This window comes from Poecilia formosa, unplaced genomic scaffold (genome assembly GCF_000485575.1).
Source record: "Poecilia formosa unplaced genomic scaffold, Poecilia_formosa-5.1.2 Scaffold4, whole genome shotgun sequence".
Lineage (NCBI taxonomy): Eukaryota > Metazoa > Chordata > Actinopteri > Cyprinodontiformes > Poeciliidae > Poecilia > Poecilia formosa.
In genome coordinates this window covers 104,866-118,656 of record NW_006799943.1, presented here as the reverse complement: position 1 = coordinate 118,656, position 13,791 = coordinate 104,866, and the positions used below count along the sequence as shown (strand labels likewise).

Genomic DNA, 13,791 nt, shown 5'->3' with positions numbered 1-13,791 from the left:
TTGGTTGTTTTGGTCAGAACGGTGCATTACTTTAACCAGTAATAGTAATTCAGGAAGGAGATGGAAGAGATTGTTTTCACAGATTATCTGTCTCATAACAAACGGCTACGACATCGTGACAGCTTTAACAAATATGGAGAAAACATATTTTTTATTAAAGTTATATACTGCAGCTTGAATAAAATGCAACTACATAGCATTTTTGAGAAGTCTGGATTGCTTTATGTGTATTTTGCACGTTGCTTTTGACTGTTGCTTATGGGGAGAGACATTTCAGTAATCTAAAACTAACAGAAAAAAATTAAGCAACCTACTTGCATACTAGATGTGGACTGTTGGATGTTACATTCATGAGCACTAAATATTGTGCTAATTATCACAATTGAACCAAAGAAAGCAAGGCAGATGGATGCAACCCTTTAAAATTGTGACGCTTTTTATGGGTCAAATAAACTCAAAAAATTGTAACAGCAGCTGTGTGAGGGGTGGGGAGTGAGGGGGGGCAATCTAATTTTTTTGTCAGGGGGCCCAAGATTTCTGGCGGTGCCCCTGGTGTGAGTATATAAACCTGGCATTTTGTTTACCAGCTATTAAATAAAGGATCTGTTTTTGATTAAAAAAAATAAAAAACATAGAAAACCCCTGCAGTTTTTCAGTGAGAATCAGAAACATTGAGCATCCTGGATGATATCTTTCTGAAAAACGTGGTTGTGTTAGCCCGGGGGCTCAGGCTGTGTTATGAACTTAATATCTCACAGCAGCCTGACCTTTTATCTGTTGTCTCTCTTCATCCAGGTGAGTGAGGAGCTTATCCGCGTCGCTATCTTGTGGCATGAGATGTGGCATGAGGGCCTTGAGGAAGCTTCTCGTCTTTACTTTGGCGAGCGTAATGTAAAGGGCATGTTTGCTGTGCTGGAGCCACTACACGCCATGATGGAGAGAGGACCACAAACCCTCAAAGAGACTTCATTCAACCAGGCTGGTGTCAGACTTTTACAAAGTGCACTTTTGGCTTTTCCTTTGATGTTTAGCATGTTTTCTGGTTCATAGGCAAGGCCAATTTATTTCTATAGTACATTTTGTGTACAAGGCAGTTCATAGTGCTTTATAGAAAAATCAAGAATAAGAGTTCCCAAACAGATCAAATTCATTGGTACAAATTTAAAACATAAGAAATATGAGGAAAGAATCATTGACTAATAGGAAAAAAAATATAGGCAACATATTTTCAGCTGTCACATGCACAGATATAAAAGCTGTGTAATGCAGTCACAGTCATACAGTTACCAAAATTAAATAAAATAGTTATTCTCCGACTGTTTAAATTCAGGCTGAATTTAAATAGTGTGTGACTGCATGACACAGCTGTCATGTAACCAACAACAAACCCAAATGGAATGCGCTCCTTTAGGAAAACAGTCGCTTAACGAAGTGGGCTTTGTATCTCTAAACTCCACACAGTAGGTGTGTTACAGTGACTGTATTTCATAATATTTTCCCATTTATTGATGCTCTCATTTGAGGAGAAAATAGTAAAACTAACAATCCCAACTACAGGCAGTTTTGGGGAGTTTTAAACATTAATTGGGATTTGTTGTGACAAAAGCAAATCACAATTTTATGATAAGAAATTTATCATGATAAACGAAATGATATGATACATGCCCACCACTAGTGAGCAGGCCATTACAGTAGTCTGACCTTCTGGGGACAAAAGCATGGATTCAGGTTTCAAGGTCTGTTTTAGACACTATTCCCCTCCTGCTGCCAGTGACACATAGACTTATCTGCATAGTTGAGTTAGGACACATTATAGTTCTGAGTTAACTGGCACACTGGAAGCATGAACAAGTTGAACAGTAAGGGTCCAAAGATTGACCCCTGAGGAACCCCACAGGTCTGACAGTTTCTAAGGTCAATAAAATATCTGCACTCATTGAGAAAGAGCCAATTTAAAGCCATACATATGAAAATATGTCACTTTGTTTCATGGTTGTTGGTGTTGCTTCATCTAAATGCATCAACTGATTTTTTTTTTTCTCACTTTTCATCTCCATTTTTCTTTTTCCAGGCTTACGGCAGAGATTTGATGGAGGCCCAGGATTGGTGCAGGAAGTACATGCGCTCTGGGAATGTGAAAGACCTGACGCAGGCCTGGGACCTTTACTACCACGTGTTCAGACGCATCTCCAAGCAGCTTCCTCAGGTTGGTGGAAAGGATCCGATTGCTGTTTTGTAACCAAACAAGAACAAATAGTTAGCTTTATATACTTTCACTTTATTTTGAAAAAACACAAAATCTTACCAGGGATTTCTAGTGCAAATGTCTTGGTACACTTCAAATAAGACAAAAATAACTTTTCATCTAGATGTTGGAGCTGGTTTTGAGTCAATAATTTCCTAATACTGATGAAAAAGTATTGGTTCCATTGATTATTTCACTTTCAACATGAGAAAAATGTCTTGCTATAAGCGAAATATCTGACAATGGAACCAATACTTTTTCATCAGTATTAGGGTATTATGGACTCAACACAAGCTTCTATATCTTGCTGAAAAGTTACTTGTAAGTTATTTTTGTGTTATTTATAGTGTACTATTACATTTGCAGTAGAAACTAGACCAAAATAACTGGGTAATATTTTTGTTTTTGCAGTGTAATGTGATTATGTGTGTACTGTAACATCCAAACTTCCGGCAAAGGAAACAACTTTGACAGACTGGAGAATGTTTGGAACGTCATGTGAAAAATCCAAGACTGGAGACTTCTGGAGGTTTAGTTGTAGTTTAATAAGACTTCAGAAAGCTAGCACTGTGCTGCACACACGGTGGTCCACTCCAGATCTGATAGCTTTTTTTTCCATTTTCTGTCCCGACTTTTTCCTTATAAATAAATCCAGATGACTGTGTCTCAGCTGCACCAGTTAACATAAAAAGAAAAAGAGAAATATCTGTACCATCTCTCTGGCAGCATGCCAACAGCACGGAGGAGAAAAATTTTACATTTTCCCACTTCTGAGGAGTTCGTCACCATTAATAATGTTGGACAGAACTGAAAGAAGGCAGGGGCTTACGAAACAGGAGGATAGTTATTGTTTAAAAATAATGAATATGCTCAATAAATTTTTGTCAGATATGATTTTTCAGTTCTTTTAATGACTTCTTTGTTTGCTTATTCGCACCCAGGCCTCGCCTTTATTTTAATCAGTTTTCTCCACCTTATATTGTGTTCACACATAATACGACCGAATCTAGCAAAATAAATCTGCCCTCATTTTAATTAGAGCCGCACAATATACTAAATTGCATGTGTCCTTGCAAAATCTGAGCCTGTATAGTTCAAATTTTCACCCAATCTCAAGGATTGAGTAAAAATTTAGTGTCAGGAATTCAGACTGAATATTTTTCCAGTTGTATGGATTAATATTACCCCTAATTGCCACATCTGGTAAATAGAGTGATTGGCTGATATATTAAAACTCATGAAGACTGGTGGACATTGTGGGAATAATAAACAAAACAAACAAAAAAAAACAGGATTAACTGTAATCAGTACCATCATCCCAAATTTTACTAATACAATGTCCCAATGTCTTTATTATTGTGAAAAGCCTCCCAATAAAATATGGCCTCTTAATCGGAAGATTATAATTATTAGTGAAACGTAGACGATTTCCAGTCCTGGATTTTACTTTTGCTACAGTTGCAGGTGCAATACCCCCACCAAATAAAAAATAGATATCAGTTCTTAGAGCAGCAATCAACAAATGTCATCCCAAACAGACCCAATTCAACTGTAAAAAATTAAGTTTTGTCCAAATTCATGTTAAGTCAGGTCAGTTTGTTTTTTCAATCATATCGTCTGGTTCAGAACACATAATGAGATTTATTTTATCCTAACTTAATGAAGAACAATCAAATTCAATTGATCCTGTGAGGCCAACTTTTAAAAAACTATCTACCTAAGGAAGTCCAGTTCTGGTCCTGTTTGGTCTGCTTTAATCCAACTCTAGTTTGTTTGCCTAGAGAATACGGTTCATCTGTGGAAGTCTGAATGTGAAATCAAACTCTGATGTGGACCAAGCAAGTGAACTCTGGTCCCTAAAAACCTCAATTTGGTTCTGGTTGAAGTGAAGTGTAGATATAAGCGGACCAGAAGCAGGAAGCCGACTACACTGTAGGGCATTCTGGGTAAATACGACCAAAACAGACACACTAGCCTGGCGCTAACTGGAGATAAGGATCATGGTCTTTTACCAAAGAGAGAGGAGAAATCCTACAACCACCAAAGTCCGACAACACTTTCTTTTCTTCCATTTGGTAAAGAAGGAAGTTGCGCTCAGTGGGTGCGTTCACACTGCAGCCTGAAGTGACCCTATTCCAATTTTTTTGACATAATGCGACCTGTATCTGCTCTTTTCATGGCAGTGTGAACAGCACAGGTCGGATTATTTTTTGAATGTGACCCATATCCGATTCAAATGCGATCTAACGTCCAGGCCGCATTCATCTGAACTGAACGTCACTGTTTCTTAACAAATCTCACTATTCTGCGTCCTGATACACGCAAGTGGGAAGAAAAACAACAACCATGACAGACTATATGAGGATTAAGTTGTTAATATGTTTCTCCGGCCGGACAACAACTTCAAATATGTAAGCTAAGCTCCACCGTTCGCCTCCATGTTTACTTCTGCAAACACTGAGCACTTCTTCTTTTTATGGCAGTTGGTAGAACACTGAGAACGCTGACGCTATTGCGCCCTCTGCGCATGCGGGACACTTTCAGGTCGTTTGCCCGTTCACACTGCAGAACGCATACAGGTTGCAATTATTGGCAGTGTGAACGGCCCCGGCAAAAAAATCGGAATTGCCAAAAAATCAGAATTAGTCACTTCAGGCTGCAGTGTGAACGCACCCAGTGTCTTCTTCAGACATTTTCATGTTGTTTCCTTCAGTGGTTCTTGGTGGGGAGGGGAACAGATTATTCAAAGGGGTTTGTTTGACTCAGAGCAGTGTCAAGGTGAACCACAGCAGCTGCAAATGTAACAAATGTTGCAACTTTGGTCTCCAGTGGAACTTAGTCTGTAAGTCTATGAGGCATGAAAACAGAGACAGAGACAAGCTCCGTACCAGAGAACATTTCTCTTCATTCTAATGGCTGTTAAAGACCTGCTGAGTGTCTCTAAACACATGGAAATCTAACATCATCTTATCTTATTACAGCTGTCCAAAATTTTCAATAACCTCAGTGATATTTTTTACATATTGTATTTTCTTCCTTAAAAATACCCCAGTATTATTTTGAAGCTCTGTCAAAATTTGACTATGAACATTTCTAAGAATTTTACGTAAAATTAAATAAAAAGTCTGATTCACTTTAAGAATCGGGTCCAGTTCACTTTAAAATCCAGGTCCGGTCCGGTTCATCTTAAAATGAGAATGGAATGGAGCCTGTTCCTCCTGCTGTTGTCTCACTGTTGCAGAATCATTCTGTCTGCAGCTTTTACACCAAAGAAGAAACGGACACACTAATGCTGCTCGTCATTCTAGCACCACCTCGCTCCCTGCTGGGACATTTCAGAACGCAGCACAGAAAAACCCAGCAGTATAACGGCATGCTAAGAGCAGAGACAATATTTGACCACAGGACGTCAACAGCAACAAATCATCTGCTGGATTCATCCAAACAGCAGATTTGGAGCCAGCCAGAGCCAGCTCCATGTCTGGTGACTATCAAACTCTTTCAACTCTGGTTAAGGTCTCCAGATCCAGCAAACTCATAGAGAAACTTATAATTACGGGTTGTCCGCGTTGCATCTTAACTTCAGCAAGGTGGAACCTCAACCTCTGTATAAGCCAGTGTCTGGTAGCATTTGCATGGCTTTAGGCTCTATTATTGTTTTTTTTTTTTGAAGCTCAGCAGACTCCACAGTAATTGTCTGTTCCTGTCCTACATGCTTGCCTCACAGCTCACCTCCCTGGAGCTGCAGTACGTTTCTCCCAAGCTGCTGATGTGTCGTGACCTGGAGCTGGCTGTGCCTGGCACGTACGACCCCAACCAGCCTATCATTCGCATCCAGTCCATCGCTCCCTCGCTGCAGGTCATCACCTCCAAGCAGCGCCCACGCAAGCTCACCATCATGGGTAAGATGAGGAAATTGCAGTAATACATGGCTGCTGTGAGCCCCGTTTACAGGAGCAGAGCAGATTAGAGAGCGCTGGCTCAGGCCCAAACAGGAAGCCGCCTCGGGGTCAGAGGTTAAGACTTTAAAATTCATCTTCTGGGGGAAGGTTTGTGTGGGGCTAATAGAGGAGCATCAATCCTTCATTTTCTGCAGCTGAAGGAAGGCAGAATGGTAATTGCAAAACAACCAGAATACATTGATTTGTCACCTCAACCTGTTTTCATATAATTACCCAGTCATATTTTTATATTTTCTGTCAACTTAACATATTTTAATACAAAAACATAGTGGATCGCTGGTGGACCACCTCAGCACCCCGACCACCAGGCTTACCAAGTTTTCTGGGGGAAACCCTGAAGGAGAAGTCCTTCTTCTGCTGTTGCCTAGTTGTCAGTAATGAAATATAACAGTGAAGATGATTTGAAATGACACAGGAGCCACTTTGCCCATCAGTCGCAGCTTCACACCGATTCGCTGGACGTTTTTCTGCTTTGTTCTTATGTCAGTCATCAGTGTTACACAGTCTGTAAAAGATGATGGGTAATATTTAATCTGACTTCTGGAGCAAGACCTTAAATTAAGAGTTGTCACAGCGACGCAGAAGGCTTAAATTTACCACCGACACTCCATCGCTGCTGCAGCTAGTAAGAGGATGAGCACTACAGGAAATGCTTCCTGTTGGTGAAATTATGGGTCAATTAATTTTCCTCAAGCACAGGTCTGTCAGTCTGAGGCAGTCCAGTTCCTTCAGAGGATAAAACTTCATCCAGAATACTTCAGATCTAGGTTTTACACGTTTTTTATTTTATTTAGCTTTGACCTGAGATATTCAACTTTAGTATCCATTAGTTCTATTTCATCCCTACTGTCCGCCAGAGGCCGTGTTTCAAGCACTGAAAGATCATTTTTGCGCATGTCGAGAGCTTCTGTGCCGAAGGTACCGACTGCTTCCCCGCTGTAGTGCCCTTGGGGCTGCTGTCATTGCGGCCCTTCCAGATGTGGTTGAACGGCTTGAATCTAGACCCCACACAGAACACTCATCATCTCAGAAGACTTCAGGAGGGGCCTCAGTGTCTTTGGTCTCTGTCCCAATGGAGGGTGAGGTTGTTTGTGACGACAGGGGTCCCGCTCGGTTCGCTCCCGTGTCGTCGGAAAGTTGTCTTTACGGGTGCATCCTCCATGGGCAGGGTGCAACCTGGCGGGGTCAAATGGCAGAGGGGAGATGGTTCCAGCAGCAGAGCAGGGAACACATTAATGTCCTGGAATTACAGGTTGTGCTTCTGGCTCGTCGGAGTTTTCTTCCAGGCCAGGGGAAGCATGTGCTGGTGAGGTCAGATAACACTACTGTGGTTTTTCACATCAACCACCAGGGGGTACCAGGTCAAGGAAACTGTTGTGCTTGACTCAACGGCTTCTGACCTGGGCAGCTTCATACTTGGCCAGCCTCAGAGCGGCCTACATCCCAGGGCCACAGAACATGCCAGCAGATTTTCTGTCCCGTCAGAAACCACTTCCAGGAGAGTGGAAGCTTCACCAAGAGGTAGTGGAGTGCATCTGGAAGGTCTTTGGCAGGGCGGACGTAGACCTCTTTGTCTCAAGGCACACATTTCACTGTCCCCTTTGGTTCTCCTTGGACGACAGTGGCCCTCTGTGTCACGATGCGCTGGCACACGACTGGCCCCGGACCCTCCTTTCTGCCTTTCTGCCATTCAGCCTACTTTTTCAGATTCTCCTGAGGGTTCATCAGAAGGGGCACAGGGTTTTGCCTTGCCCCTGCAAGGCCAGAGTCCACTTTTTCAAGATACACTGGGTGAGTAGGGTGTACAATGGCTAATGCATGGGGGCTGTCCATGCGTGCTGTCTATGCTAACAAGTGGACGGTCTTTGCGACCTGGTGCCGTGATAAAGGGCAGGACCCGGTGCAGTGTTCAGTCTCTGACATACTGACCTTCCTGCAGGCATTACTGGATCGGGGATGGTCTCCATCTACCTTAAAAGTGTATGTGGCTGTCATTTTCTGTTGGCATGTCGGCCTGAATGGTTGTTTGGTGGGCCGAGACAAGGATGTTGTACTGTTTTGAGAGGTGCTAGGCATTTGCACCCACCCAACCGCCCTGTGGCATCGGCATGGGACCTTTCTCTGGTGCTTGATGCTCTTCGGTCCCTCCCATTTGAGCCCTTGGCATCTGCAGACCTCAAATGGCTCTCACTGAAGACGGCGTTCCTTCTGGCAATGGTTTCCGCAAAGCATGTGGGGGAATTGCAGGCTTTCTTGATAGCCGAGCCCTGCTGCCGGTGGAATCCTGATGGCTCAGGTGATACCCTGTGGCCTGATGTAGCATTCATTCCTAAGGTGTCACTGGCAGCAGGCAGTACCCATCCGCTCCATCTTGCCCGGTTTGACACCGGATGCTCCTTTGAACAGCTGTGCCCTGTTTGTGCCCTTGAGGCATATATCAATGCCATGGCATCCTTCCGAAAGATGGATAGCCTTTTTGTTTGTTACGCTGGCTCACATAAAGGTCAGGCACTTTCTAAGCAGAGACTTGCACACTGGGTTGTGGATTTGATCTCCAAGGCTTATGCCTTNAACAACAGAGCAGACCCACAAAGGCTGGAGACCAAAAAATACTGGAAAGGCATATGGGAAAGGGAGGCGTCCCACAACAGCAATGTACAATGGCTAATCTCTCTACGAGAGGACCACAGCAACCTCCCTGAGCAAGCCCCGGTAACTATCACAATGGCAAACATCCAAGAAAGGGTCTCAGGGAAGAAAAACTGGACAGCACCAGGACCTGACATGATCCATGTCTACTGGCTGAATAAACTCAGTGCCCTCCACGAGCGACTGGCAGCTCAAATGAACCAGCTGCTACAAAATGGCACTCACCCTGAATGGTTAACTGAAGGGCGCACAATCCTGATCCAGAAGGATCCCTCAAACGGGTCAGTCCCATCCAACTACCAGCCAATAACCTGTCTCTCTACAACATGGAAGCTCATGTCAGGCATCATAGCAGCTAAGATAAGTGGGCACATGGATAAATACATGAGCACGGCACCGGCATAAATAGCAGAGGAGCCAAATACCAACTCCTTGTAGACCACACAGTCGCATGAGACTGCAATACCCGACACACCAACCTGTGCACGGCTTGGATTGATTACAAGAAAGCCTATGACTCAATACCACACACTTGGATCATTGAATGCTTAGAGATGTACAACATCAATAGGACTCTAAGAGCCTTCATTGCAAACTCGATGGGGATGTGGAAAACTACTCTTGAAGCCAACTACAAACCACTTGCACAAGTGTCCATCAAATGTATCAGATACCAAGGAGACACTCTGTCCCCACTGCTGTTCTGCATAGGCCTGAACCCCCTCAGCCAAATCATCAACAAGACTGGCTATGGATACCGACTCAAGAATGGAGCCACCATCAGTCACCTCCTCTACATGGATGACATCATGCTGTACGCCAAGAACAAGCGAGACATCAACTGACTGATCCACACCACAAGGATCTACAGCATTGACATTGGGATGTCATTGGGACTACAGAAGTGTGGTCGGATGGTCACAAAGAGAGGGAAGGTCATCCACACTGAAGGGACCCAGAAGGAACAATAGCAGAAATTGAGGACAGTTACAAGTACCTGGGAATACCACAAACAAATGGCAACTCCGATGAGGTCACAAGGAAAGGAGCCACAGCCAAATACCTCCAACGAATAAGGCAAGTACTGAGAAGCCAGCTCAATGGCAAGAACAAGATCCGTGCAACAAACAGCTATGCCTTACCAGTAATCAGATACCCTGCAGGAATAATTAGCTGGCAGAAAGGAGGAGATAAAGACCACGGATGTTAAGACTCGGAAACTACTATCCATGCATGGAGGGTCCCACCCCAAATCCAGCACCCTGACACTGTACACGAGCCGCAAGGAAGGAGGCAGAGGACTAGTGAGTGTGAGAGCCACTGTCCAGGATGAAACATCCAAGATCCATCAAGGACAAGGCCTCAACAGACGATGTGCTCAGTGAATGGGGAACAGAGGATGAGGTGCTGGAGATACCATCATAGGAGGACAAGCCCCTACATGGGATGTACCACCGACAAATAACTGAAGTGGCTGATATCAGGAAATCCTACCAATGGCTGGAAAAAGCTGGACTCAAGGACAGCACAGAGGCACTCATCCTGGCTGCACAGGAATAGGCCCGAAACACCAGAGCAATAGAGGCTCAGATCTACGATACCAGACAAGACCAAAGGTGTAGGTTGTGCAAGGAGGCCTCTGAGACAGTCCAGCACATAACAGCAGGGTGCAAGATGCTGGCAGGGAAAGCGTACATGGAACGACATAACCAAGTGGCGGGGATAGACGACCACAGTGGTGCCTGTGGTCATCGGGGCCCTCAGGGCAGTCACCCCCAAACTGGAGCAGTGGCTAAAACAGATCCCAGGAACAACATCAGACATCTCAGTCCAGAAATGTGCAGTTCTAGGCACAGCCAAGATACTGCGCAGAACCCTCAAGCTCCCAGGCCTCTGGATATATATATATATCTCAGAGGTTGCGCTAGACTTTTTTGTTCTGTCATTTTGACTGACAGGATTAAAAAAATCGATCATGTACTATTTTTACAGGTCAAATTATAATCACATTAACATAGGCTATTTTAACGCATTTTTATGCGGTTTAGTTAATATTCACCTAGTGGAACCGTGAATCCAGATCCCATCACACATAAAGCAGATGAACGGATCTAACTTTTTCTCCGTAGTGACAAAAAACCACCGACTGTGGCCCCAGTAACGTATAATAAATTAAATTAATTTACTCCACTTAAATTACATCACCTCACCTACTGGGGTCTGAACTCACAGCCTCAAAAAATTCCTCCTGGTTCGCATCTGCAGAGAAATTTGCGCTAGTTCATTTTTTACAGCAGACAGCCGCTCCCCTCTTTTGCAGGTACTGTGTACCCCCGCTAAGACTTTTACGGGTACGCAGTACCCTACCGTACCCCCTTACTTTCACCCCTGTGTGTGTGTGTGTGTATATATATATATATATATCAGTGACGTGCGGTCAGGGGAGGCAGGTGAGGCAGAGCCTCACCTGTCATCATGGAAAAATAATATNGGATTCATAGAACCGTAGTTACAGTAGTAACTTTCGTTTTAGCCATTTGTCTGCTAGTTTAGCATTGTTTTTATTTTTCATAAATGTTTAGTTTCAGTTTAGTTTTTATTAATTTCAGTTCTACATGGTAAAAACACAGAATCCTTACAAATAATTTTGTCAAATATTTTGTGTAAATATCTTAAAAATTATATCTTAAAATATCTTAACAACAATTACATTAAAAAAATCCCAGAAAACTAACAGTTTGTAGAAAATGTGTTGTCTAGGACAAGTGACCGACCAAACATACCAGGCAAATAAAGACGGCTTAAAGCATTTTGTGATTTCTTTTTTAATCTGTGAAATCTGCTATATAAATATAATTGACTTGCTTACTTATTAATGGCAGAATAACTTTCAAAAGTTCAGCAAACAAGTAACTCACTCAGTCAAAGCAGGTTTTGTTTGAGCTTTTCTAGTGGAGATTAAAGTTTCCTACTTTATATATGACATAATAAGGTCTATAGAAATAGACCTTATTTGGGAAATATTTATCTTGGATATAAAAACAATACAGTAATAACACTGTAAGTTATTTCATTTTTATAAATTTTAGTAAAATATTTTCACAGGAATGTCGCCATGTTGTTCATGCTGCAATGCATTCTGAGTAAATGACGTGTAATGGTCCAACTGCCTGGCTTCTCCAGCTAAAACAGTAATGAGTAACATTAATAAGCCTTTTCAGTTTGTCCCAGAGCTCTTTGAAATAAATCGGAATGTAGAAATCACAAGAGGTAATGAAAATGAGGAGGACCAAACAGAGGAAAAAGACATAGTTGGCCATAGGAGCTGGTGTTTTGCTGCTGCTGCTGCCTTCAGTTTCGTAAACGAAACAATGAATTACAGGTACCTCTGGTGGGACAGTGTGATCTGGTAAGTACTTCTATAGCTCTGCGTCCGGTCATTACCACCAGCACCGGACCTCCCTGGGCCCGGTTATTGATGGTGATAGTACCACAGTGAGTATAGCTTCTGTTAGCAAAGAGTGTCCAGCTCTGCCTGTCTCAGCAAGGCATTTATTTTTAGTTTGTTAAGGTAACATCACCTGTTAGAACCTTTGTTAGTTCTGCTGGTATAAATGCCTCAAAGTGTTGTGGAGAAATGTCCAGGGTACAGATTAGGTCTTTCGGAAGTTGTATTCTACTCTGGCTCTGGCACTGTGCTCACCTTTTCTTCGTGTGGGAAATTATACAGATTTGTTGACACCTTCAGTTCTGTGTCAACTCAGTCATGCACTGTCAACTCAGTCAGATGGCCTTTTTGTTGTTTTTGGTTTTAAATAATATTTATTTTGTTTCTTGAGAAGCATTTGTCTGTTAAATGAGTAAAGGTATCACTAATAGGGTCATTAAAAATTATTTTTTATTTATATTTGTCAGATGGTGATGACAACGTTCTAGGTCAGGTTGATTAAAAATGTAATTTTTTTTTTAAAATGTTGCAACTGGGAGCCTGCACCTTAGCATCTTTACATTTCCTAAACATTATTTGTCATATTTGCATACATAAGGTTGAGAAATAACACAAAAAAAAAATATGGGAAAATTAAAACCCATTTTGTCCCTATTCTCAAGAATCACTGATATTATATATTATATTGCATTGTCATTAGATATTCTCTCCCTAGTGGTAGTAACAACCTCTTCAGCAAGTCAATGTTCTCCTTAGGCCTTCTAACAATTTGATGCAGGTGTGCTGAACTAGGGAGAGAACTAAAACATGCAGGATGCCGGCCCTCGATGACGGACTTTGGACACCCCTGCTCTAGCAAAGTATCAATAAAGTATACTGTGGCTCCCTCTGCAGGAAGCAACGGCCATGAGTTCATGTTCCTACTGAAGGGCCACGAGGACCTGAGGCAGGACGAGAGAGTCATGCAGCTGTTCGGCCTGGTCAACACACTGCTGGCCAATGACCCAGCGTCTCTGCGCAAAAACCTCAGGTATACACACAGGCTACAGACACATACAGGTTGTGTCCGCTCCAGCATCCACAGGATGGGCATCAGATGGAGGGAGAAACAGGAAAATGTCTTTACCAGCTGAAACAGAAGTCCTTGTGTTTATTTAGAGAAGTCATGTTTTCCAGGTCACAACCCACATGACCAACATATTCATGGTAGACAAGAAGTCCAAAGAAACCTCGGTTATTAAATAAGATCTTAAAGGGGCGGCATAAGATGTTTTACAGGCATATAGTGACATTTTGTAGCACAATTAACTAACTATGTTTCCCTCTGCTGGTTTAAAAATTACATATCAAACATGATTTCAAAGAAATTTGACTTCCTAAGTTGACGCCGTGAAATTGGGCCTGTCTTTTCAAGAAGCTGTGACTCTTCCTAAAATCTGCCTTCAGCATGTCATCGCAACAATGCTTCTCTATTATTCTGTTACATA

General features: G+C 42.6%; 1 protein-coding gene across 2 annotated transcripts in view; it reads left to right on the top strand.

The window, feature by feature from the left end:
* mtor (mechanistic target of rapamycin kinase) overlaps positions 1 to 13,791 on the top strand; it is a 196,556-nt gene that overhangs the window by 165,166 nt on the left and 17,599 nt on the right. For both annotated transcript variants that reach the window (XM_007558375.2, XM_007558366.2), the window contains exons 44-47: positions 796 to 978; positions 2,072 to 2,206; positions 5,973 to 6,147; positions 13,199 to 13,334. In XM_007558375.2, the coding sequence (XP_007558437.1) occupies positions 796 to 978; positions 2,072 to 2,206; positions 5,973 to 6,147; positions 13,199 to 13,334 (629 nt within the window). The remainder of the gene's footprint in view (positions 1 to 795; positions 979 to 2,071; positions 2,207 to 5,972; positions 6,148 to 13,198; positions 13,335 to 13,791) is intronic.